At 43.6% G+C, this 27,732-nt stretch overlaps 1 protein-coding gene across 2 annotated transcripts in view; it reads left to right on the forward strand.

Annotated features, from left to right (window-relative positions):
• The first annotated feature begins 3,221 nt into the window (after positions 1-3,221).
• SEC23A (SEC23 homolog A, COPII component) overlaps positions 3,222-27,732 on the forward strand; it is a 256,161-nt gene continuing 231,650 nt past the window's right edge. For both annotated transcript variants that reach the window (XM_077464838.1, XM_077464839.1), the window contains exons 1-4: positions 3,222-3,365; positions 16,876-17,117; positions 24,934-24,991; positions 27,245-27,331. In XM_077464838.1, the coding sequence (XP_077320964.1) occupies positions 16,897-17,117; positions 24,934-24,991; positions 27,245-27,331 (366 nt within the window). In that variant the 5' untranslated portion in view covers positions 3,222-3,365; positions 16,876-16,896. The remainder of the gene's footprint in view (positions 3,366-16,875; positions 17,118-24,933; positions 24,992-27,244; positions 27,332-27,732) is intronic.

The following is a 27,732-nucleotide window of genomic DNA, read 5'->3' on the forward strand; positions in this document are numbered from 1 at the left end:
GAGGACGCGCAGCAATTTGAAGGCTCCGATGTTGGTTCCCAGGCTGAGGAAGGGAGTAACGTGAGCCTGGAGAGAGGGGGTGCCACAGAAGGACAAGAAACTAGCAGTCATGTTCCCCCAGCTGCAGCATACTGCCACATTTGCTCAAATGACAAGGAGGAAATGATGAAGTCACTGACTGTACTTGGGTGCCTGAGAGAAGAGAGGATGAAAGTGGGGAGGAGGCACAACTCCAAAGAGGCAGAATATCCTCCAGGGGCCAGCTTAAGGGCAGCCACCCTATTGCATTACACCACAGAGCTCCACGGGTGCAGGGCGCTGCTGACTCCCCACTGACTTCCAAAAGTTTATTGGTGTGTGCTTTTTTCGACACATGTGCAGTAGATCGCACCATTGCTGTTTGCAATCTATGTCAGAAGTGGATCAAGCATGACCAGAACAGCACCCGCTTGGGCACCACATGCTTGACAAGACATATGATGACCTGCCATGCAGTCCTTTGGCAACAGCACCTTAAAGACCCACATCATAAAAAAGGTGAACTTCTCGTTGCTCTCATCTGGGATCTCAACCCCTACTATACCTCCAGTACTCTCAAAAACCAGCACTGAGAGGAATGAAGGTATAGCAATAGGTGCCACAAGTACTAGCAGCCAATCTGCTAGTAGTACACCAGTTGATTTCAGCAGGCAAATTTTGCTACCAGTTGCTGAACTGCAAAAAAAAAAAAATACTGTCCCAGCCATCCACATGCTCAGTGTCCAAATGCTAGCTTGGCCAAATTGCTAGCACTCCAACTGATGCCTTTACAGCTGGTAGACTCTGCCCCCTTTCGTGAATTTGTGGAATGTGCTGTACCACAGTGTCAGGTTCCAAAAAGACCTTTCTTTTCATGTAAGGCCATTCCAGCTCTCTACCGTCATGTGGAAGGCAATGTTTTGGACTCATTGGACAGGGCGGTCAGCAGCAAGGTTCATATTACCGCTGACTCATGGTCCAGCAGGCATGGTCAGGGACATTACCTTTCCTTCACGGCACACTGGGTAACTCTGCTGGCAGCTGGGAAGTATACAGGACAGGGTTCAGTGTTGGAGCTTGTTCCGCCACCACGCCTACAAAAAGCTGGTGGTGATTCTGGCACATCTGTCTGCTCCACCCCCTCCTCTTCTTCTTCCTCTATGGCCTCTTCTGTGGAACTGTCCTCTGAACCAGAAGTGCTCCGCAAGCATTCAAGGGGCTATGCAAAGAGTCAGACAAAACAATGCCATGCAGTGCTTCAGTTGGTTTGTTTAGGGGACAGGAGCCACACTGGGGCAGGGATTCTGTCAGCTCTGCAGGGGCAGGCTCAGAGGTGGTTGAGGAACGGACCCTGCTGTTAAAAATTAGTTCATGCAATTTGCATGCCCCTGTTAAACAGGGGAAGAAAAATTGGACCTTGGGTATTGGTGGTGCCAGAAAAATAACACCTCACAGTTATTCTTGTTTGGTGCAGGAACAGGCTCTGCTGTTAAAAATGTGTTCAAAATTTTAAATTACATGCCCCTGATAAACAGGGGCAGAAACCCTCCAGCAGTACTGAATGTCCACTCAAAAAGCATGCTGGATGCAGGACAGGCCAGTAGCTCGATTGCGTATTGAGCAAGTTCTGGCCAGTGGTTCATCCTCAAGACCCAGTAACCCAGTAGATGCTCAGTTGGAAAAATCTCCAAGTCTGCTCTTGCCAATGGTTGCTTGAACCTATCGGCGCTGAGGACTAAAAAAATAGTTTAAAGTGGTTGTAAACCCTTACAAACCACTTTGACCTACAGGTAAGCCTAGATTAAGGCTTACCTGTAGGTCCAAGAAATATTTGTCGGCTCCCGTGCGCATGCCTGGGAGTGACGTCATCGCGGCTCCGCCGAATGACAGCGGCGGAGCTGCGAGACTCCACCGAAAAGATGGATGCGCCGGACTACAGGGGACAGCGGTGACATCGCTGGCTCCTGTGTCAGGTAAGTGACACATAATGGGCTACTATGCGATGCATAGTAGTCCATTATGCTTTGCCTTTGCATTGAATGAAAGAGGAAGTAAACCCATCAGGGTTTACTTCCTCTTTAAAGGCATCGGTCAGCTAGCCACCTTCTCCACCGCTTTTTCTCACAAAGTAAAAACCACAACAGACAATTTTTGACAATTCCTTTATTTAAAAAAAAAAGAAAAAAAAAAAGTGTCCCGCCATGTCCATCCATCTTCAATCATGCCACCCGACAGACCTGAAAAATAGAAAAAAATTAAAAAGCCTCCCACTGTGACATCAGATGGGGTGGGGTCATCCAGTGACAGGCTCATTTTCAGAAAAGAGACAGGCTCAGATCCAGCAGAGAGACCCCCCCCCCCCCCAAATCCAGCAAAGAGACATCCCCATATCGAGCAAGAGACATACCCCATAGCCAGCAAAGAGACAGCCCAGTCCAACAAAGAGAATCAAATAAGCAAATAAAAAAAACAGTAGTGATATAAAGCTCCACTTACACTTGTGTGACTTTGGACATCAAAGTCGCAGGACAAGTCACACCCCATGTTTTTCAATGAGTACAGTTCCCATCTATGCAACCTAAAGTCAAAGTGACTTCCAAGTAGTTCATGCACTACTTTGGTCCACCTTTTAATGCGACTTGAGGGCCATATACTTCAATGGTAACCTTTAAAAGTCACATTCAAGTCGCACCCATCCAAAGTTGCATCACAGTTGCACTCCAAAGTCATGCGACTTTGTATTACTACAAAATAAAATTTATTTGGGTACAGTCACATAGTTATTAAGGTTGAATAAAGACACCAGTCCATCCAGTTCAACCTGAGTGAGTGTCCACAATTGTCCCTATCCCTGTATAGTGCACTCTCACATCAGTCCCTACCCTCAAGGAGCCCACAATCCAAGGTCCAAGATCCAAAGCTAAAAAAAAAAATTGGCTTGGGCAGGAAGGAGGTGAAAGTGTCCAGTATTGAAGTGGTTAACCATGTATACAAAAAACAAAAGCGGCTCTGGCAGTGACAGTGTGTCTCTCTGTATCAAGTTGGATGATATGGTTTAGCCTTCACTGTCTGCATGCTTGTTGTGGGTAGTAAAGGTAGGTAACAGTCCTGCAGCCTAACAAGCACTGGGAGCTCCTGCCAGTGTCACCCCATGTGATATGATTGCAGTCACACACACAGCCTGTGTCCCGCCAGTGATCCCCCCAGGTGCTCTCCATGTTGTTGTCACTCACACTCCGCTCCCCGCTCCTTGACGTGGCACTGGGCGCCGCCATGTTGGTGACGTCACGCAGTGCGCTGGCTGGCTGTCTGCTAGCAGGAGCAGAGAGTAGTGAGAGGGGAGGCAGGTAAGTGTGTGTGTGTGAGTGGAGGGGGGAGGTAAGTGAGGATTGCACAGGAGTGAGGAGACGAGGGTATATGGACGGACACATAGCAGGAGAGTTCAGGCTGTATGCGGCTCTCAGTACACACCGGGGGTCTTTCCCCTCATAGGACAGACAGGGAAATGACCGGCACTCCCAATTCATCTACACACACGGGCTGAGGAGTTCCTAATTCTAGGGGCCACACACTCTCTCCAGGGGCCACACACTGCACATGGACCGCAACTTTTTGCAAGTAACGGTTCTCTAGGGGGAGGGGTGTCCACACTTCTCCTCACCTGTACACCTGGAGGAGGATCGGGGGGCTTCTGTGTATTGGGGGGACAATCCAATGCTGACAGATCATTATTCTAATATTATTATTGATATAATAAGCATTATTATTGTGTGACACGATTGTGAGATGTGTATTCTCTCCCTGTGCCATGTCTGTACACAGTGTGAAGAAGTGTCCTGGGTGATCTCTACTGTCTACATGGAATTTGCTCAGATCATAAGGGCCTCATTCACACCTGCTGATTTGAACCTGCATATTTTTTTTTCTTTATTTTTGTGTACTTTCGCACAACATGCATAGGGCAGCCTGTTGATTTCAATGGCTTACCAATTGTTTATGAAGCTTTTTTGCCGTGATTCGGATTGCACATTTTTTTACGGCGTAGCTTTCTGCATTTGGAGTGCAATTTGCAATCGATTGTTAGTGATCACGCGATTGGGAACCCATCCTACTCACGCCCAACCTGGAGCTGGGGGTGTGCAATTTGGTATGTTCGCAACACAAAACTTCAACCCCCCTCTATATGCAGCACCATGGACCTGCTCCATGCTGCCACATGTATACATTCAGCAGACGGGAAGACGTTTACAATGCTGGAGCTTCATGAAGTATGTTAAATGCTGAGTTCATAATTTTGGAGCATGTTATAACAATTATAACATGCTCTAGCATTTCTCCCACCATGACATCAGCCGGGGGGTTCTTCTCCCTGCACCCACTGTCATTTTTCCAAAACAGTATGGCTGTGCAGTGCTCTGTTGAAGTTCATTCACAAGCCCCGCAGCTTTCAAAGTGACAGTCCATACATTGGTGGTACAGGCTAAAAGCTGTAGGGGCCTGGCATTGCACCTGTTATTCACTGGTCGCAGCTACAGTGCTCTGCAGGCCCCGCGGGGGAAACCAACAACAAATTGCACATTTCTTTATGCAAAAAACATGTGTATCATTTCCCAAAAGCTGAGCTTAACCTTTAAATTGTAGACACCTAATAGGTAAGGGGTATGCATAGCCAAATACGTTTCTGATTGTTTAAGTCAGTATAGAGAAGGGGTAAATTCCCTCTAAGATTATTTTCTTTCTGCATGTGTCTCATTGTGGAAATTTAATTTCTTGTGTTAGAGAAGGAACAGGAAGTTAGATGGAATCTCCCAAAGTTGTCACTGAATCAGTCGTCCCTGTAGGAAGATTTTTTCCCTTACCTTTTGTTCTAGGAACAACTATAAAATTGAATTTCCTTTCCCTTTTCTATTTCTGTAACAATGTCCCCAGTACAAATAGATGGCTGAATCTCAGAGACAAGTAAAAACTTGCCAGAGGGTGTAACCCTTCCCCACTCTATCCAAAACAAATAGTTTTGTTTTTGATATATATATATATATATATATATATATATATATATATATATATATATATATATAATATGTGTGTGTGTGTAATACATTTTTTTTTTAAGTTTAACGTGTAGATATACAGTTTACCATGGTACCCATGTATGTATCAAAGACATTAAGTTATTGCCATATAGTATTCATTTACATAAAAAAAAATATATATTTTCTCACTTAGCATAATAACTATGCCATGATGAGTTTACTGATCGTTGTACACTGTTGTGAACCATTATCAACCATATATGAGCTTGGTTGCATTATGTATATATTGTATTATGGATGTATGTGAGGTTGCATCTGCTTAGTTCTTATGAGCCATATTGGGGCATCATAAAGTGTATTTAAAATGTGAATACCTAAAAACATATTTGTAAAATAAGGTATGTTCTGTGTGAGCCCTGGTTCACGTTGCAGCGATTTGGCATGTGATTTGACATGTCAAATCGCATGCCAAATCGGCGGCTATTGCTGGCAATGGCACCATCCAAATCGATGCGACGCCTCACCGATTCCCAAAAATAGTTTCTGTACTACTTTTAGTGACTTTGGGGTTTAATTTCAATAGACATCTGTGCATAAACCCACACAGATGTCTCTGAAATCGCCCCCGAAGTCAGGACTGACATGCGGGAATAAAATGGTGCGAGTTCAGCTAAACTCACACAATTTAATTCCTGCTGTCAGTGTAAACCCGGGCTGAATTGTGTGTGTGGTAATAAAAAATCTACTCAGGGGATTTTGTGAAAGTAACTCACCTTGCAGGTAGTGATTAGAAATTGTAGAGCTGATTTGTTGCTAGGTGTTAAATTACTCAGGCAAATGTCGCCTTGACAGCATGCTTCATTTGAGTGTTTATCTGGCTGCTGTTTATTCGCGCTTTACCTTAGATAAACTTTACTTTTGTTATTCATAGAAGACCTATCAATCACTTCACATAACATTTTCAAAAATGAAAGAAAAAAAAAACTCACCAGCAGTAATTGACACATTCTCATTTTGGGTAAAGTTGACGTGCAGCACTACTGGCTCTGCTTCCTGCCTCTCCTGACCGACTTACAAGAAATAGCAGGACTACAAAGGAAAGCAGCCTTGCAAGGGAGACTGCAAAGCTCCGCTCACACTAATACGACTTGTCATGCGACTTTGGACACAGTCGCATTACAAGTCCACAGCCCTTTGATTTCAGTGGCACCCGTTTCAATCTATGCGACTTAGCAAAGGTTCCTGCAGTGCTTTGATGCTACATGAGTGCCAGAGAGTGTAAAGTCGCACCCAAAATCTTGCAGCTTTGGATTTGCACTAGTTTTAGAGGCAGCTAAAGTGGATATAAAACTCTCCACATCCATTAAAATGTCAGGTTTCTGTGATGTAAAAAAAGAGACAAAGATAATGTCAGAACTTTTCCATTTTTAAGGGGTCATGCGCACGGGACGTTTTTACAGCTGCTGTTAGGGGCGTCTGACTTTTTTTTTTTTTTTTTCTTTTTTTTAACTACCTCTAAATGCCCCTCCATGTTGGCCTATGTGTCCATGCACACATAGGCCTCATATACAAAAGACATTTAAATGCCAGCATTGCTGCCAGGAAAAGTAGCGTTAAAACCGCGCTGTTAGCCATGTTTTTGATCATTGTTTAACCAGCGTTTTTTGGCTTTTTTTCAGTAAAAACACTCCATATAATGTAAAACTGCCTAAAAACATGGCTAACAGCTTGATACAGCATTTAGGGGAATTTTTTTTCGTTTTTACAGCTCAAGAGCTTCTGCTCCTGGACGCACAGGCTATTTTTTTTTTTTTCTACTGGCCCTAAACTCTGCCTTCAAATGCCTCTGGCAGTTTGTGTGCATGGACACATAGGCTAACATGACCAAAAAAGAGAAAATGCCCCTAGTGGACTTTAAAGGTTTGAATATCTACACAGCAAAAAATCATTTCTCCTATATTCACCGACTGACACAGACAAATAGGATTTTTTGTACTCACCGTAAATTCCTTCTCTCTGTAATTCACCGACTGACACAGCTTCTCTCTTTAGATGATTGGGTTGTTATGCCACCTTCAGGAGAAGACTAGGCATTATATGTTAACATGTGATAATGAAACTAGAACTTTATAGTTCCGCCCAAGGGGTGGTCCCTTAGGTAACAACCCCTCAGCATGCTACTGCAGCCTCAGTTTTATTTTGCCTAGTGAAGGAGAAGGACCTAGGAACCCGGTCAGGGTGGCTGGGTGACAGGCTGGATACCCTTATCCTTATAGTCTCCCCAGCCTGGCCATCGAGCGTGTGCAGACCAGAGCTCCGCTCTGGGTCAGCCACGATGAAACATCAGCTCCAGAGGTGGTTGGTGAGCTTTTATGCTCCGGGGCGCACATATGACCGGGCTACTGATGTCTGTGTCACAATGTACTGAGGCCAGCAGCCACCCTGTACTGATCAGAGAGTGGGTCTGTAATGGAATGTCTCCCAGCTCTTCAGGACTGGTAAGTACAGCTCTCACAACCTTGGTGGGGCTGAGCAGCTGGGCATTCCCTGGGAAGTCGTTTCGGGGGTCTCTCACCTCCCTCTCTTCTCCCTGTCCCTATCTTCCCTCCCCCCTCCCTGTGGGGGATGCTGCATGTGGCTGTTGAGCGGTGTGCGTGTGTCTGTACAGGGGCTCTCCGGGGGGGGGGGGGGGGCGCGCTGGCTGGCTGAGTCCTGAGTATTGTCTCATGTCCCTGGAGGTGCCTGTGAGGCTGTGCCTGTGTCCCTTGCAGCTCTGATCACCGCCATTTGTTCAGCTCTGTCCCTCATGGTTTCAGCATCAGCGGCCATCTTAGGTGTGGGCAAGAGAAAGCATGCTCTCCTGTGCTTCGGTGGCCATTTTCCCTGTGATTTGTCCTTATACTGGACGCTGGTGGCCATTTTCAAGGAGCCTGAACATGTTTTTAAGCTTTCTCTAGTGGCAGCATGTGTCCCTGTGCTGTGGCTGCCATTTTCCCAGTGTTTTATGTCCTTATACTGGATGCTGGGCGGCCATGTTCTTTGAGCCTGAGCACATTGCAGAGCAGTTTCAGCGCCATTAGCAGCAGCTTCCACTGACACAGAGCGGATCCCTCTGCACCTGGGAGCCAACAGAGACCACAGGCACTATATGATGGATAGCGCAAAACCCTTCAGGGTGGTGAGTCCTGCGGGAAAGAGCCCCTCAGCCAGCAGCAGTAAGGAGGGTGGGACTGTCGCTGTCCTAAGTCCCCTTTGGGTGGTTGACAGGGTAGGGTCAGCATGGCTTCAGAAACTGCTGTTTCTTCCCCTGAAGTCCAGGCAGTTGCAACCAGTTCGCCTGCGGCATGCGCAGTGCCCTTGGACGCCTTGTCAGCGGTCCTCAATTTGTTAGTTGCCAAGATGGAAGCGGTGCGTGGGGGCGCAGAGTGCTAAAAAGCAGTCCCTGCCCCCCCCATCCTCTGGGAAGAGCTCTGACGCAGACTCGGGCCCTGCTGAGGCTGGTGACTCCTGCTCTGTCCTTTCAGATGATGCTGACCAGGACCGTTCAGACAGTGGGGATGAGTCCCCGTCCAGGTCCGTGCGCGACAAAGCCAGATCCCTCTGCTGATTTAGCGGTCCCTTTTGGGTCCCGTAAGCCAGCCATTCACCTAAGGTATTCCCGTATCTGACTTATTTTGACAAGCTCATTTATAAGGAATGGGGTCAACCGCAACGGACCTTTCGGTCCGCAAATACATGGCGGTGCTGCGTTGCCCTTTTGAGGAGAGCCTTCTCAAAAAGTCCTCCGGTCGTGGACCCCCCAGTATCCAGATTAAACAAAGTAACCACAATCCCGGTAGAGGGGACTCCTGCATTTAAGGATCCCACGGACAGGAAGGCCGAGGCAGTGGCTCGTTCCTTGTTGTGGGATCAACCATGCGACCAGTACTGGCATCCGCACTTTTGTCGCAGACACTGAGTGGGCAAAACTGTTGCACCGCGAATTGGGAGAACAGCAGGCTTCTCCTGTCTGCGTGGGACTAGCAGACCAACTAGTGCAAGGTCTTAAGTACGTTTGTGACGCAGCCCTGGACGCAGGCCTAACAAGCCTGCGAACAAAAGTGCTATAGCATGAAGGTTTGCCCCCACCCATGACTCGGTGGGGGGTCACCTTCGGGAGTTTGCACCCCGGTGGTCCTCTCAACTGTCCGACCAATGGGTCTGCGATCTGATTTCCTATGGCTACAACATAGATTTCCTCTCTTGGCCGCAAAACAGATTTTCCCCTCCAGCATACCCGTTCTCCCGACTCGCCGGGAGGCCCTCTTGGGGGCAGTAGGGGACCTGCTGAATCGCGCGGTGATTGTACCTGTTCCGGAATCAGAATGTTTCCAGGGGTTCTACTCAAACCTGCTTGTAGTTCCCAAGAAGGGAAGGGGTACATCAAATCTTGGATCAAAAAGCCCTCAATCACTTTGTTAAAGTGCAGAGGTTCAGAATGGTATCAGTTCGCTCAGTAGTCGCTGCACTCCATCAAGGGGACTCCCTGACATCCCTAAGACATCCAGGATGCATACCTACACATACCCATATGCCTCCGGCATCAAAAGTTTCTGCGATTGCAGTCAGGGAAGCCCACTACCAGTTTGTGGCTCTCCATTTTGGTTTGGTATCAGCCCCCTGAGTCTTTACCAAGGTATTGGCTTCTGTGTTGGTGTTGCTACGGCAACACGGGATCGCGATCATGGGTTACCTAGACGATCTCCTCCTGAGAGCTTCTTCCGCCGTTAGAGGATGTGGCGATCACCATGCAGACCCTGCAAGAATTTGGGTGGCTGTTGAACCTAAAAAAAGTCAGTGATAGTACCGACTCAGCGTTTGGAGTACCAAGGCTTGCTGCTGGACTCCAGGGAAGCGAGAGTGTTTCTCCCTTCATACAAGCTGCAGACTCTCAGAGCCACGGTAAAACTGCTGATGAACCGCAAGTGGTCATTGCTGCGCTTCTGCATGCGAGTCCTGGGACTCATGGTGGCCTCCTTCGAGGCAGTACCATATGCCCTGTTCCACACCAGAGTCCTGCAGAAGGAGATCTTGACAAAGTGGGACAGATCTCCGTTGTCCCTGGATCAACAGATCCAGGTGAGCCAGTTAGTCAGGGGTTCACTGATCTGGTGGCTGAGGTCCCCGGTGCTTCAGTCCGGGAAGTCGTTCCTACCTCTGAAATGGACGGTGATCGCAACGGACACCAGCCTATTCGGCTGGGGTGGAGTGATGGGAGTTCAGTCGATGGAGGAATCCAAGTTGCCGATCAATCTGCTTGAACTGAGAGAGAGCGATCAGGCTGTGCCTCTCCACATGGTCAATGAGACTTGAAGGGCGTCTGATCAGGATCCAGTTGGACAACGCCACTGCTGTGGCATACATCAATCACCAAGGAGGAACAAGAAGCTCGGCCGCTGCATTAGAGGAACTTCTCCCTCAAGGTCCAATTCTTCATCCTTCTTTACCATCGCTGGCTTTAATGGCATGGCTATTGAGAGCCAGGTGTTGAGGAACTGGGGTCTGTCGGACTTGGTGATCCCAACTATGTTGAGAGCACAGAAATCTTCTTCTCGCAAGATATATCTTCGTACCTGGAAGGCCTGCATCTCCATGTGTGAGGAGAAAGGATGGCATCCGCGCTTTTCTATATCCAGGATCCTACTGTTTCTTCAGCAAGGGGTGGACCACAAATTGGCGTTAAGCACAATTAAAGGACAAATATCAGCTTTGGCTGTCTTTTTTTTTTCAGCGACCCCTGGCGTCTCTAGTGAGCACTTTTATTCAAGGGGTGTGACATGTAGTTCCTCCGGTGCATCCACCATTACCCCCATGGGATCTGAACCTGGTGTTATCGGCGCTTCAGAAACCGCCATTTGAAAATATCAGAGTGTGTCCCCTGTTGACTCTTTCCCAGAAAGTGGTCTTTCTAGTGGCCATCAATGAGGACATTGTGTTATCATCTCTGTGTCCTAAGCCGACACATCCTAAGGAGGTGGCCCTTCGTGCTCTGGACGTGGTTTGGGCTCTGAAGGTGTATTTGTCTGCCACGGTTCCCTTCTGGAAGTCCGACTCGCTGTTTGTTTCGGTGGCTGGTCCAAAGAAAGGCATGGCGTTCTCGTCGGCCACCATTTCCAGGAGGATCAGACAGATTGTAGTACAAGCCCATGCCTTGAATGGGCAGGTCCCCCTCCTTTCTGTCACTGCCCACTCCACGAGGGCAATTGGAACGTCTTGGACCTTCTGACATCAAGCGTCTGTCGCTCAAGTGTGTAAAGCAGCGACCTGGTCGTCTGTCCACACGTTTACAAAGTTCTGCAAGGTAGATGTCAGTGCATCAGGTGATGCCTGTTTTGGCTGCAAAGTTTTGCAGGCGGCTGTATAGTTGCAATCGCATATTCCATTTTTATCCTGTTTTTGGGGTAAAAACGCAGTACCTTTTAAGTTAATACACTGTTGCATTAGTTACCGCAGTTTTTGGTGCGGTTCTCCGTTGACGAGCACCCTGTTTTTTTTTTTTTGTGATGGTTTTTCCACACTCTAGTTTTTTTGTGGGTAAAATTTGTACTAGCTCCCACATGCCATGATGGATGAAGTTTTATGCTGTTTTGGCACTGCTTGGGGACATCCCAATGGTCTAAAGAGAGAAGCTGTGTCAGTCGGTGAATATAAGAGAAAATAGGATTTTTTGTACTCACCGTAAAATCCTTTTCTATGTAATTTACCAACTGACACAGCACCCGTCCCTCATATTTTTCTTTACGTTTATACTGCTTGTTGACGTACTGAGGCTGCAGTAGCTTGCTGAGGGGTTGTTACCTAAGGGACCGCCCTTTGGGCGGAACTAGAAAGTTCTAGTTTTATTATCACATGTTAACATGTAATGCCTAGTCCTCTCCTGAAGGTGGCATAACAACCCAATGGTCTAAGAGAAGCTGCATCAGTCGATGAATTACAGAGAAAATAATTTTACGGTGAGTACAAAAAAATCCTATTTTTTTTTTAATTGAAAAAATATTATTTATTAAGTTTTATTGTACCTATAGTCTGGTCAACAAAAAAATAGCAGCACACGATTAGATGTGGTTCTTCACCCGACGCGTCTCAATTACATTCTTTCCTCAGGGGTGTTCTTCAAGAACTCACAACTGTGCATCTATAACATTATTAAAGAGATCATGTGAATGCATGGAATACAAGTGCGACCATAGTCCTATATAGAAATTTCTTCATATAGTCAGTGCACTTACATGGGCTGAAATGGTGTCATAGAACGAACATTCAAAGATAAAACCATAAGGAAGGATTGTACCTTTGTGAAACGATCTTAGTCACCCCAAAGAGGGCAATGTCTCTAAATGAAAATTGTGTCCGGTGGTCAGTGATGGTGGGCCCTTACTCCCCCCCCACACATGTATATGGAAAGCCGTTCAGGACATGGCAAACAGGAGCACTGAGGCCAAAGAATGAAGGATCAGCCTGGGTGGAAAAAATAGTAATAAATATTTGTGTATAAATATATATTAAATTCAATGTTAATCCTAGTACTGGGGTATTTAAAATAAGAGAGGCTTTTATACCTGACTTATAGTATTAAACTCCAGTAGAATCTTTTGGTAAACATCAAAGCCACAGGGATGACCAATATAATATCTATATAATAAAGGCAATTGAAATTAATTTTACTTTAAAGATACTTCATTGTGAATGTAGAAAGTTTACTTTTTTTTTTTTTAAGGATTGTAGACATTGTGGCATAGGGATGTAAACCCGAATTTTTATTTATTTTTTTTTTTTTTTTTACGTCATAATGTAGAGTATACGATTTCCTATTATTTGAGCCCAGTCTTGCCACAAAGAGTTAATCCAGCTCTGAGCAATCCTCTTTTATTGTTCAGTGAGAGAAATCTTGACAAACAGAAAAACTTTGTCAAATCCTCCCCCTTGCTGTGAGTGACAGGTGATTTACATATCTCGTGCACTAGCCTAAGAGACATGCATTATTTTTTAATTCCCTCCCACTCCTTTCTTCTGCTGCCCTGCAAGGATTGGCTGTTCCACACCTCAGCATGATTTGGCATGCTGAAGTCATGTGGGGACTTTTTGGGGTTTTGACTGGATGTTAGTGATCATAGCAGAAGTTCAGTGTAAGAAATACACAGGAGAAAATGCATGTTAAGGGAAGTGTAGAGGTGGGCGGGGAGTCTGACATCACTACTCCACCCACTGAGCCCTGGAAAACAGACCCACCCACAAAATCTGCAGTTTTTTGGGTCTCCTAGCAGACAGAGGGGAGACATTTGACGGCTGAGTATACATGCAGGAGGCATCTATATCCTTCTAGATCAGCCTTTCTCAACCTGTTCAACACAGAGGAACCTTTGAAATAGTTCTCCGGTCTCTGGGAACCCCTGCTAAAAATGAGAAATCTACAACTTGTGATGGTCAGTGGAAAGAATGGTCCTTACACTTGTGGTCATTGGGAAGAATTACCTCCTTACAGATAGCTAAAAAGATCAATGGTGTCAGTGGGAACTTATCTGAGAGGCAGAAATTGCCCAATGCTGAAGGAACCTCCTAGCAACCTTTGGAGGAACCTTGGTTGATAATCACTGTTCTAGATAACCAATATTGCAGTAGTTTAGAAAGGATGAGAGTGGGTTTACATCCACTTTAATGAAATTATTTACCTTAAACAGCATACAAGAAGCACACAGCGTCCTAAAATCCCTCTGCAATGGAATGGATGGCATGGGTAGGACTGCTGTGTTCTTATAGCTGTTTGTTCAGCTGTGTTGATTCAGCAATTAACAATGTCAACATTGAACAAAAAATAATTTTTAGTTGTGTAGATATTCATGCCTTTAAAGTCCATTAGGGGTCTTTTCTCTTTTTTTTGTTCAATTCTTTGGATGTGACATGATATCCAAAACACTTTTTCGACCTCCCCATTTTCTCATAGGCTAACATGGAGGGGCATTTAAAGGCAGTTAAAAAAAAAAATAAATGTCACACTCCTAACAGCAGCTGTAAAAACGTCCTGTGTGTATGAGCCAATAAACTGTCAGAGGCGTTTAGGGGCAGTAGAAAAAAACGACAGCCTGTGTGTCCAGGAGCAGAGACTGTTTAGCAGCATTTTACAGTTTTACAGCTCAAACGATTGGCGTTTTTACATTATAGGGAGTGTTTTCACTGGAAAAAAGCATCCTGTGTGTATGAGGCCTAAATGTGACCTATAAACTGTACAATGGAGTTGAACAACAAACTGAAATCTTTAAGGTGGAGGGAAGTAAAAATTAAAAACTAAAATAATATGGGTGCTCACACCCTTAAGCGGAGTTCCACCCAAAAGTAGAACTTCCGCTCATCTGGTTACTCCTCTCTCCGGTGCCACAATTGGCACCTTTTGGGGGGGGGGGGGGGACAGGTATACTTTCCCACTTCTGGAATCCTCAGCCCCGGCTGTTGATATCACTGCTGGGGCTCCCTCCTCCTTCCTCTGTCGCTGGGCCAGTAGGGGAGAGGAGCTCCCCTCGCGCATGTGGAGTAGGGTTTTCAGGGTGAAGACGAAAGGCTACACTGCCGGCGGCAGCACCCGACAGCTGATGGAAACATCAGCTGCGATGCCGACATCGCTGGACTCCAGGACAGGTAAGTGTCCTATTATTAAAAGCCAGCAGCTGCAGTATGTGCAGCTGCTGGTTTTCATTTTTTTTTTTTTTTTTTTTAAGGGGGACCTCCGCTTTAACCACTTCCGAACTGCCCCCTGTCGTTTTATGGTGCTACTAAGCTACTCGCTACTGTTATGGTAGCAGCTAGAGCTGCACAATTAATGGTCAAGAACTGTTATTAGGATCTTGACTAAAGTGTTTCACAATTATTTCTCTGCAAAAAATTCTCTCTGCTCTTCTGAAGCCACAGCCCTCAAAAGAAAGGAAGAGAAAAACTGGGCAGTCTGCCAAGAATCAAAACATTCTATCAGTTGAAGTATAAACATTGCAACAATTTGTCAATGTAATAGACTGTGTGTGTAAGTAAAAAAAGTTTAACCACTTAAACACTAAACCTTTTTCTGACATTTGTTGGTTTCAAAATAAAATCATTTTTATATTTAGTAGACACCCTAGAGAATAAAATGGTGATTGTTGTAATATTTTATGTCACACTGTTTTTGCACAGCGGTCTTTCAAATGCAATTTTTTGGGGGAAAAAATATTTTAGTGAATAAAAAAACTAACCAGTAAAGTTAGCCCCCCTTCTTTTATTTATTTTTTTTTTTTTTTGGATGTGAAAGATTTTAGATCACGAGAATTGTGAGAGAATCGTGATCTTTTTATTCTAAGCAAAAAAATTGTGATTCACATTTTGTCCAGAATTGTGCAGCTCTAGTAGCAGCTAGCTAGCAGATGGGCCCCCCACCCGTCTCCATATCATTGCAGGGCAGAAGCAATGTCAAAACTTCACTTCCATCCAATGCTCTTAAAGGGATTTTTTTTTTAATTTTATTTTTTAAATGGGTGACTTTTATTTTTTTTATATTGCATTTTAGTGTAAATATGAGATCTGAGGTCTTTTTGACCCCCAGATCTCATATTTAAAAGGTTCTATCATGCTTTATTTCTATTACAAGGGATGTTTACATTCCTTGTAATAGGAATAAAAGTGACCCAATTATTTTTTTTTTTTTTAAACAGTGTAAAAATAAAAAATTAAAAGGTAAAATGAGGAAAATAATTTTTAAATGCGCCCCGTTCCGCCGAGCTGGCGTGCAGAAGCGAACGCATACGTGAACAGTGCCAGCATATGTTAACGATGTTCAAACCACACATGTGAGGTATTGCTGTCGTTGGAGTGAGCAAAAAATCTAGTCTTAGACCTCCTCTAACTCAAAACCTGCAACCTCTAGAATTTTTAAGGGGAAAAATTTGTCGCCATTCCTAAAGCGGGTGCAACTATGAAGCGTGACATGTTGGGTATCAATTTACTCGGCATAACATTATCTTTCACAATTTAAAGCGGGAGTCCGCCGTTTTTATTTTTTTAAAAGCCAGCAGCTACAAATACTGCAGCTGCTGATTTTTAAAATAGTGACACTTACCCGCCCAGCGCGCCCGCGATGTCATCCCCCGAAGCCGATCTCTCGATCGTCTCTCGGGTGCTGCCGCCACCATCTTGGGTATAGGAATCAGGAAGTGGAGCCTTTCGGCTTCATTTCCCGGTTCCCTACTGTGCATGCACGAGTCGCGCTGCGCAATAAGGATGGTCTCCGCTGTCTCTGGGATCCCTGTGTTTCCCAGCAGGCAGTGGGGGACTTTCGGAAAGGGGCGTAGATTCTGCAGAAAGGGGCGTACCTTCTGCAGAATCTACGCCGGAAGTGGGTGCAGATACCTGTACTGTACAGGTACCTGCACCCCCCTCCCCCCTGAAAGGTGCCAATTGTGGCGCCGGAGGGGGGGAGTATTCCAATGAGCGGAAGGTCCACTTTAGGGTGGACCTCCGCTTTAAAGAACAGAAATTGGGCTAACTTTAATGTTGTGTGTTTTTTTAATTTTTTTTATTTTTTATTTATTCCAAAAGTTGTATTTTTTCTAAAAAAAAAAAGTGTGCTTATAAGACCGCTGCGCAATATGGTGTGACAAAAAGCATTGCAACAACCACCGTTTTATTCTCTAGGGTGTTAGAAAAAACCTTACCTTTAGGTCCAAGAAATATCTCCTAAACCTACACGGTTTAGGAGATATTTAGTAAAAGACAGTGACAGCTGTCTACTGAGCATGTTAATTACTTTTGTATGTACTTCTTCCAGGTTGCACAGTAACATCTCAAGATGACAACCTTTCTGGAGTTTATTCAGCAAAATGAAGACAGAGATGGAGTCCGGTTCAGCTGGAATGTTTGGCCATCCAGCCGTTTGGAGGCCACAAGAATGGTGGTGCCGGTAGCCTCCCTCTTCACCCCAATAAAAGAGAGGCCAGATTTGCCCCCTATACAGTATGAGCCTGTTCTCTGTAGCCGAACCACCTGTAGAGCTGTTCTAAACCCTCTTTGGTGAGATTTCCTTCTCTTTTGGTTTATTCTCTTTTTATTTTATTTTTTTATTTAGGAGCATATAAAATTACTTCGCATATAAAATTACTTCATGAAAAAGTGACGAAATTCAATGATAAATGTAATGATTTGAATGTAGTGAACCGCCCTGGTTCCTGCAGGGTAATGTCATAATGTGCTAGTATGCACCGCACACTAGCACATTATGATAGACTTACCCAAAAGACGGATTCCTCCAGCGGCGCCCTGGCACCACTGACATGGAACCCATCTTGACCCTGTCTTCCTTCCAGGTTTGCGGGCCCCCGCCCGTTTGGCTAAGCTGCATCAATGTCACTCCCGCAGCACAGCGCTCTCAATAGATGGTATGCTGTCCATTGAGAGCGCAGTGCGCATGCGCCAGTGAAGTCACTGGCTGCTACACATGATATATCTCCTATGTCAGGGCTTGACAAACTTGCTTGGAATCTAGGAGCCAGCTTAAAAAGTTAGGAGCCAGGTCGGTAACGGCGATCCGGACCTGTCCCTCGCCTGACATGGAGACGAGTGAGGGGAAGATAGCGCTACCCCCACATCCCCCCCCCTCCCGTCTCCAAGTCATTGCCCATAGCTCTTAGAGGGACATTTTATTTATTTCAAATGACAATTTTTTTTTTTTAATTGCATTTTCTCTCTGACCCCAGATCTCATATTTAAGAAGACCTGTCATGCTTTTTCTATTACAAGGGATTTTTACATTCCTTGTAATAAGAATAAAAGTGACACAATTTTTTTTTCAAAGAACAGTGAAAAAAATAAAAATTAAAAAAGTTAAATTAAGAAAAATACAAATTTTTAATGCGCCCTGTCCCGCCCGCATATGAAAGCGGTGTTCAAACCACACATAGGAGGCATCGCCGTGGTCGGTAGAGCGAGAGCAATAATTCTAGCCCTAGACCTCCTCTGTAACTCAAAACATGCAACCTGTAGAATTTTTTTAAACGTCGCCTATGGAGATTTTAAAGGGTAAAAGTTTGTCGCCATTGCATGAGCGGGTGCAATTTTGAAGCGTGACATGTTGGATATCAATTTACTCGGCGTAACATTATCTTTCACAATATAAAAAAAAATTGGGCTAACTTTACTGTTGTCTTATTTTTTTTTTATTAAATAAATTATTTTTTCCCAAAAAAGTGCACTTGTAAGTCCGCTGCGCAAATACGGTGTGACAGACAGTATTGCAACAACCACCATTTTATTCTCTAGGGTGTTAGAATAAAAAATATATATATAATGTTTAGGGGGTTCTAAATAAAGGGAAGGAGATGGGCAGGCAATAAAAAAAAAAAACAGGGAGAGGAAGCTCCATTAGCATTGCTGGTTGTCATACCAACGGCCACCAGAAGAGGGCGCCAGATTCCAGAAGGAATCATAGGACTGCAGAAGGCCTCAAAAACAGGCCGACGCGAACACGCCGGGGGGGGAGGGGGGGTCCACGGATACAGGATACCCCCAGCTGTGCTGCCCCAGGCGCCAGGTCGCTAATTCTAGTCGCAAATGCGACCTGGCGCCGGGTTTTGTCGAGTTCTGTCTTATGTGTATGTTTAGGAGATATTAACTGTACCTACAAGTAAGCTTTATAATAGACTTACTTGTAGGTAAAAAAAATAACAAAGGGAGTTTACTCACATTTTAAGAGGGCAGTAAGATATGTGTTTCTAACTTCTCAAGTAAAAAGCAAAATGCTTTATAGGGTAAAATTTGTGAAAAAGAACTCTTTGACTGTACTGTGAAAAGTATGGAGGCTGCTATTGCTGAGTACTGATTGTTTGGCTTGTAATGTAGTCCAGATAATATGAATTGGACTGATTGCATCTGACTTAAAGTGGTTGTTAACCCTTACAACCAACTTTGACCTACAGGTAAGCCTAGATTAAGGCTTACCTGTAGGTCCAAGAAATATCTCCTAAACCTACACGGTTTAGGAGATATTTGCGGAAAGACAGGCACCGCTGTCTACGGCGCATGCGCTGTAGACAGCGGCGCACTGAGCGCGCCGCGGTCAACGGCGATATGCCACGATATGCCGCGAGTGGCGGCTCCCGTGCGCATGCTTCCCCGAATGACAGCGGTGGAGCAGCGAGACCCACCGAGAAGATGGATGCGCTGGACTACAGGGGACAGCGGTGACTTCGCTGGCTCCTGTGTCAGGTAAGTGACACATAATGGACTACTATGCGATGCATAGTAGTCCATTATGCTTTACCTTTGCAGGGAATGAAAGAGGAAGTAAACTCATCAGGGTTTACTTCCTCTTTAAATCATCAATTTAACTTGTGTGTTGGCAATCATACAGTAGCATGGCAGTCATTACTGCAGTATATTCATTTCTTCTTCAGTTCAATACAAATGGCAAATTCCAGCTAACCATGCATACATTCAGAGTTACTCCAAACATCTCTGCTAATAAATGAGTGGTGTCCCCTTCAACCACCCCCCTTATGGAATAGTATCTCCTGTCAACAACACTTATATGTTTCTGACACAGACTAAACTGTATGCTGCAATCCTCTTTCCACATACCAATCAAGAACTATGTTAAGTCTCCTCTTACAACTTGCTCACACTACTCTTGTGTCACAGCTTGGGTTTCTTCAGCTGTAGTAGAATTTTGTGCAAAGAAGATTGGGGGGGGGGGGGGGGGTTATTTAGGAAAGGCAAATCCACTTTGCACTGCAAGTGCACTTGAAAATGCAGTCACTCTAGATATAAGGGGTAGATCTGAAATGAGTGGAAACTCTGCTGATTTTATCATCCAATCGTGTGCAATTTTCCTTGCATGTCCCCCCTCGGATCTACAGTGACTTTACTTGCAGGGTCACTTTCAAGTGCTCTTGCAGTGCAAAGTGGATTTTCTATTAGTAAATAACCCCCAGGGGTTTTTTGTTTGTTTGTTTGTTTGTCCTTCCTATGCATGCTTGAGGAGAGCCTTTGATTTACTACAAAGTTCTGTGGTTGTCTAACCCAGTAATATCTGTGAATCTTTTCCTACTGATATCAAATTGTTGGGTTAAAAGCCACAACTGGTTTTGTCTACATACAATACTTGATAATGAAAATAAATATTATGCTGGCACTCAAAGCAGGTTATTTATTGAACATAGTGTTGCATCAATGTGTCAGCAAGGACCTTTATATTTGAGTGTCAGCTTCTGATGACCTATCCCTTGACTTGTCCCTTTCCACATTCCTATCAAGTGTGTACACTGAGGCCTGCCTGGTCTTGTGCTGTGAATGAAATTCTTGGATGATATTTTGTGTAAGGTGTGGTGTCAGATTTTTTTCTGTGTTGGCAGTTGCTCTACACATATAAGAATTAACATTTGGCAGTTTGGTGATAAAAGATGCTTAAATACAGGATGATTATAACCGCTGGTAGGGGATCTCCTATGAATGTAGCTGGCTAATTTGACCTCAGCATTTGCTCAGCTCCCCTAAACGCCTTTTCTACTGGCAGGAGAAAAGTGCCTTTAAAGTGGTTGGAAACCCACACAAAAAAAAAACAACCTGCAAGACATGCATAGCATACTAGCTCATTATGAATTACTTGCCTTGGATCGAAGCTCCTGCAGCGGTCCTCGTACCCTGCTCCAGTCAGCGACATCGTTCTCGGCATTACTTCTGTGTATCGCAAGTTCCAGGGGTGTGATTGGCCGGACCCGCAATGACGTCACTCCCACACACGCTGGCAACAGCACACTAACTGAAGCAATGGCACGTACATGCCATTGCTTCAGTGCGCATGTACCGATGACGTTGGCACATAAAGATACAAGGGATATCTCCTAAACTGCGCAGGTTTAGGAGATATCCTGGGTAGCTACAGGTAAGCCTTATAGGCTTACCTGTAGCAAAAAGTGGTTGTAAAGGGTTTACAACCATTTAAAAAAAAATGCTCCTAAAGCCACGTTTTGCACATGAATTTAGGTACGTCAAGCATTTGAGGGTTGCTGGATTCCACTGGCCAAAATATTTACTCTGACCATTGGAATGAATGAACACTCAAGCACTAAATGCATCTACCATTTAGGCACGTTTACACATGTTTAGGCACCTCAAGTGTTTTGGGTTTTTGTCTTCCCCAAAAGTACCTTTCCTGACTATGTTGCTGATGTTTCTTTTTTTTTTTTTCTTTCTTTTTCTGCTTGTAAATGCCTATGTATGCATGGACACATAAGCTAATATAAAGGTGTGTTTCAAAAAACCACAAACCCCTATAAAAAGGGGCATTATTTAAGCCCCGTGTGTATGAGGCCTTAACACTGAGTGAACTGGGTGAGGCAGGCAGTTTGTAACAGGTGAAGAGCTGAAGTAAAACTGGCCATACACACGTAGGTTTCTCTTAACCCACTGGTTCAGGTGTCCGTTTATGAAGCAGAGATCAGTGGAGATCTAGAGGATCGCCGCTGATCACAGCCCATAAACAGTTTATGAACCAGAGATAATCGGGGGAGAAGTGTTTGAACTTGTTCTCCCGCCGATTATCTCCGCACATGACACAGTAACGGCCAGTTTATGAAGCTGCGATCTGAGCGCTTCACTGGCCATCTGTGTCAGAATTCACACTCCCCGATTCATCAGCTCAGAGGTGGAGAATCGGGGAGTGAAGAGAATCTGGGGGATCTGAGGAGGAAAGAGGAAGATAATTAACTTGTGTGTGTGTGTGTGTGTGTGTGTGTGTATATATGTATGTATGTATGTATGTATGTATGTATGTATGTATGTATGTATGTATGTATGTATGTATGTATGTATGTATGTATGTATGTATGTATGTATGTATGTATGTATGTATGTATGTATGTATGTATGTATGTATGTATGTATGTATGTATGTATGTATGTATGTATGTATGTATATATGTGTGTATATATATATATGTGTGTGTATATATATACACACACACACACACACACACACACACTTTTTTTATATATATATATATATAATATATAAAATGTGTGTGTATATATTATGTAGGGGGAATCTTTATTTTACTAACATTAATCAAACCGTGTGTCAGTGTATTGAGCTGTGATAATTTAATAATTTATCACTGCTTAATAAACTGACATCTCTGTGTATTGGTGAATTTCTAGTACTGTAATCTCGTAAAGTCTCACGAGATTGCAGTATTAGGGGGCCAAACAGACAAACAGGAGAAAGATCTCCTCTGTGAATGCCGGAGAATGAAGCAGTGAATAGATTTCACTGCTTCATAAAAGGGCACCTAAATGAGAAAAATCTAATAGAGTCCTCCATCCACACTAAACAGAATGGATGGTAGAATCTTTCCTTCCCAGCCCCTCTGACAAAAGTCGGTTGAACAATTTGTGTACCCAGGAAGTGCTGACTGTGCCACCCATACCTACATTTTTGCTGAAAATTTGAGCTGTCCATGGCGGACATAAGGTGCGTAGGCAACCCATTCAAAACAAACGTTCAACACAAGGTGCATTAACTTTCTGCAAAGCTGCAAGACGACTAGCCTTTGCTTTGTTCTCTGTTTACAAACCCTGAATCAGGTTTTATTATTTTAGGAGAAAAAAAATTAAACATTTCCCACATTTTTCCTTAAACTTCCAACTGAAGCAAGCTGTGTTGTGCTGTGTTTTGTTAAAATGTATTGCTTCATAACCACAAAGGATATAAATCCACTTTGTGTGCACCAAAGGCCTTTACAGCCCTGGCTGTACCTCCTACACATAGAAGTGATATCATCCCTGTGCTGCTGCACGTGACCTGAGCAGAAAGCAGAGCTGTGGAAGGGGCGTAGCAGGCTCCACCCACTACAGACTGCCTGCAGAAATCACAGGGGGCGGAAAATAAGACCAGTTCCCCTGCACAAGCACAGAGATCTGCAGTGACCGGTCTTTATTGCAGGAAACTTCTGACAAAAAGTCAGTTTTACACTAGATCTGGAAGAAATATAAAAAGCACACCAAAACTGAGGCAAGAATACACATGCCTCTGGTAAGTAAATGGACTTTTATATCTTATTTTATTTGTCTCTACACTAATAGTATCAGAAAAAAAATGATTTGAACACTTTTTGGTCACAGCTTAAAATGTGTTATCACTATGGAAACAACTTTGTAGTACAAACCATGCTTCTTGTTATAAGCTCCCAAAAGCACAGTTTGGTTTCATGGACTATGCTGCTGCTACAAGATCGCACTAATACATAACATAGCAGCACTAGGGCCATTGGTTCGAATCCCAACCATGGCACTACCTGCGTGGAGTTTACATGTTCTCCCTGTACCTTCCTGGGTTTCCTCCGGATACTCTGGTTTCCTCCCACGAAATTTAGAAATAATAGAAAACTTCTTGGTCAAAGGAATTTTCAGACAGTGTATGTGGTTTTAGTTGAGAAATTACATTAATTTTAAAACAGAATGTTAAAGTGGCTGTATAGTCAATTTTGGTACTTTTACCTACAGGAAAGCCTATAATAAGGCTTACCTGTAGGTAAAAAAACATCTCCTAAACCTGTACGGTTTAGGAGATATTCCCCTCGCAATGCGCCGGCGCACAGGGGATTCTCAGCTGAAAGTCCGGCAGACTCCGGACCTTGCCGGGAAGAAATCTCCCACGCGCATGCACGGGAGTGACGATATCGTGGCTCCGGCCACTCGCAGTACCGGAGCCGTGATACCCGGAAGAAACGCCAAGTGAACATGTCATCTCCCTCGGCGTGGATCGGGCCAGATGTCGGGGGCCTCGTTCTAAGGTAAGTATTTCATAATGAGCTAGTATGCGGTGCATACTAGCTCATTATGCCTTTTCCTTTGTAGGTGAGTAAAAAAATAAATAAAAAATTCAGCGGGTATACAACCACTTTTTAAAAGCAAGTGAATATTTCAAACAACATTCTTTCATACAGCGAATGTACAAAGATTTTTTTTTTTTTTGTATGAATATTCTCATCTGAAAATTGATCCGTGTGGCCATCATAAGGCTCGGTACACACCTATGCAGTTTTTGCTTTTGATCTGTTTCTGCAGTGCTTTTTGCTGTGCGTTTAGATTTTTGCGTACGTGATTTTGCTGCGATTTTTTTTTTTTTTTTTTTTTTTTTTTTTTTTTTTGGCTAGTTTGTTGTTGGGCAGATTAAGAAACACCAATTGCTGCAAAAAATGCATTACATGCTTTTCTGCAGCTTCCCCATTGAAGTATATTGAAAAAAGTCCCTGACCCTTTCCAAATACACAGCAGCTGAAAAATAGGCCTTGATGTGAACGTGTCCCATAGGAAACCATGTTAAATGAACTGCAGTCTGTTTCTGCAAAAAGCACCAAAAAACACATAGGTGTGAACCAAGCCTAAGACGTTTAGTAACATAATGGGGTTAAAAAAAACTAAAATTAGCCCTTCATAGTGCAAAAAGAGCAAATAATCGCTACTGTAAGGGGTTAATTTTTTTTTTTTTTTTACTGTGGACCAGTGATAGTAATAGTTACAGTAGAAATTATTTGCTCTTTTTGTACTATAAAGTGTTTATTTTATTATTATTTTTTTAACCCAATTATGTTAATGGCTAATTAATTGATTATTTCATTATTGATTAGTTGTTGATTAATTGAGTACACTGTGTAAATTGACGGCACTGTGTAATAAGTAAATCAACATTTTTCATATGTTTTCTAGTTTGAGTTTTTCTTAGGACCATGACACTGGAGGGTATTTTATACATATTCAAGTTACACACTTAATTGCCAGAATTATATTTAGAATGTATATGGGAAAAAAATTGATAATTGTGCTTGTTTTGCAGTCAAGTCGATTACCGGGCAAAACTCTGGGCTTGCAATTTCTGTTATCAGCGAAATCAGGTGAGAGAAATCCCAATAAATACATGACAGGTCCATTTTATAGAAGGAGATGGAAAAATGCATTACCCATAGCAACCATTATTTAGGCGTCAAAAAGAAAATGTATGATCTGTTCCTAATATCCTCAGTTTAACTTCCACTTTAACCACTTCAGCTCCGGAAGGTTTACCACCTTCCTGACCTAGCCATTTTTTGCTATTTGGCACTGTGCTACTTTAACTGGCAAGGCTGTACCCAAACAAAATTTATATAATTTTTTTTCACACAAATAGAGCTTTCTTTTTGGTGGTATTTGATCACCACTGGGTTTTTCATTATATAAATGAAACGAAACTGAACATTTGTAAAAATAAAAACAACGTTTGTTTACTTTCTACTATAAAACATATCAAATAAAAAAAAAAATCGAATTTCTTTATGAATTTAGGCCACAATATATTGTGCTACATGTCTTTGGTAAAACAAAAAAAAAAAATACCCAATAAATGTTTATTGATTGGTTTGTATGAAAGTTATAGCATCTACAAACAATGGGATATTTACTGGAATTTCTTATTTATTTTATTTGGTACTAGTACTGGCAGTGATCAGCGACTTCTAGTGGGACAGTGATAGTGCAACGGGCAATCTGACACTTTGTGGTAACTGACAAACTGGCACTGACATCACCAGTGACACTAATACAGTGATCAGTGGTAATACTATACATTATCACTGTACTAATGACACTGACTGGGAAGGGGTTAACATCTAGGGCGATCAAAGTGTTAACTGTGTGCCTTTCAAGTGTTAGGCCCCTTTCACATGGGGCAATTGTGGCTGCTATCTGCTTGCTCATCAGGGGATCTCTCTACTGATCCCTGCTGAGCAGGAGGATGACGGGTCCATGCCCGGTCCACTCATGCAGAGTGGACACAGACATAGAACCCTTTCCTCTATGGGTGGCTGGATGCCATCCGATCTGTTAGACGGAAGGGGAGTGTTCCCATCCGTCTGTTTTCATCAGATTTTAATGTAGGAGGGTGTAAATGGACACATGTCCATTTACACCTGCTGCTCCATAGAAGAATGGAGGTTCCAATAAAATCCGTCTGAAAAGCTGACAGGTGGACCCGATTGAAACATGTTAAAGGAGCTTTTTTGAGTTTACTGTGTGCTGTTTTTACCATGCAACGTGCAGGTTTTTAGTTCCTGCTTTACCAACACAAATCTCTCTTCTGTCATTCGCTCTGCTCATCAGCAGGTTCTGGCCATAAATCATTGACTGGGACCCACTGATTGACTTGTGCTGTAGCGAATGACAGCAGAGCCAGGGCAGCACAGCATGGCCATTCTTCCGCTGTAAATAAGCAGTAGGCGGTCCTTAAGTGGGTAACTCATAATACAGTAGATTATCAAAAATATTGGGACACTTGCATTTACACGCACATTAACTTTAATGGCATCCGAGTCTTAGTCCGTAGGGTTCAATATTAAGTTTGCCCACTCTTTGCAGCTATAACAGCTTCAACTGTGTGTCTATGGAGAATTTTTGACAATTCTTCCAGAAGCACATTTGTGATGATGATGTTGGACGAAAAGGCCTGGCTCTCAGTCTCTGCTCCAATTCATCCCAAAGGTGTTCTATTGGGTTGAGGTCATGACTGGCCTGCACAAACTCGCTCATCCATATCTTTATGGACCTTGGCTTGTGCACTGGTCCAAATAATTTGGTAGAGGGGGGATTATGGTGTAGGGTTGCCTTTTAGGGGTTGGGCTTGGCCCCCTAGTTCCAGTGATGGGAACTCTTAAATATGAACAAAGCATGTCCCTCTGTAGAGTGTACTTGTCTCAGTTAAGAGCACTAAGGGGGTTATTTACTAAAGGAAAATCCACTTTGCACTGAAAGTGCGCTTGGAAGTAAAGTCACTGTAGATCTGAGGAGGACATGCAAGGAAAATAAAAAATAGCATTTTAGCTTGTACATGATTGGATGATAAATCAGCAGAGCTTCCGCTCATTTCAGATCTACCCCTTAGATTTAGAGCGACTGCACTTCCAAGTGCACTTGTAGTGCAAAGTGGATTTGCCTTTCGTAAATAACCCCCTTAATGCTCTTAACTGAGACAATTACACTCTATAGAGGGACATGCTTTGTTCATATTTCATATCTGAGGCTTAGAACCACTTTAATTTTCTTTGCTGCCATGTGAAAGCTCAAATGTATGTATATATATTTTGTTTCTTTGCTCACTGTAATTTCTTTTTTTCCAGTTTCCTCCTACATATGCTGGCATCTCTGAAATGAACCAGCCCGCAGAACTCCTGCCACAGTTTTCCAGCATCGAATATGTGGTCCAGGTGCCATAGACTTTTCTTAACACTTAACTAAAGTCTCCTTTCCTATGCTACTCACGTTATATTACTGTAGTGTACACCTGAGACAGGGTTGCCAACCTGCCACAACTTTTTTTACTGGCCAAATAAGGAGAATTTACTGACTACCTCAAAAAGTGACAGAACTTCTATTAGAAACTAAAACAATCAATATTTATATGGTATAAATACAATCTGCAAACACTGACAATACCCATAATGGCAACCTCAGGGTTCAAGGGTGTGCTGTGTGCAAAGTACAGAGGTGCCCCATTTTTCCCCAAATCGAGGAGAGTGTAGTGTAACTGGGGCCGTGGGCACAGGCTTCAGGAGCTGTTGCCGACAGACAAGCCTCGGGTTCCAAATACCTATCTATACAGAGAGGC

Source organism: Lithobates pipiens, unplaced genomic scaffold (assembly GCF_037356315.1).
Source record: "Lithobates pipiens isolate NorthernLeopardFrog02 unplaced genomic scaffold, aLitPip1_a1.2 Scaffold_30, whole genome shotgun sequence".
Taxonomy (NCBI): Eukaryota; Metazoa; Chordata; class Amphibia; order Anura; family Ranidae; genus Lithobates; species Lithobates pipiens.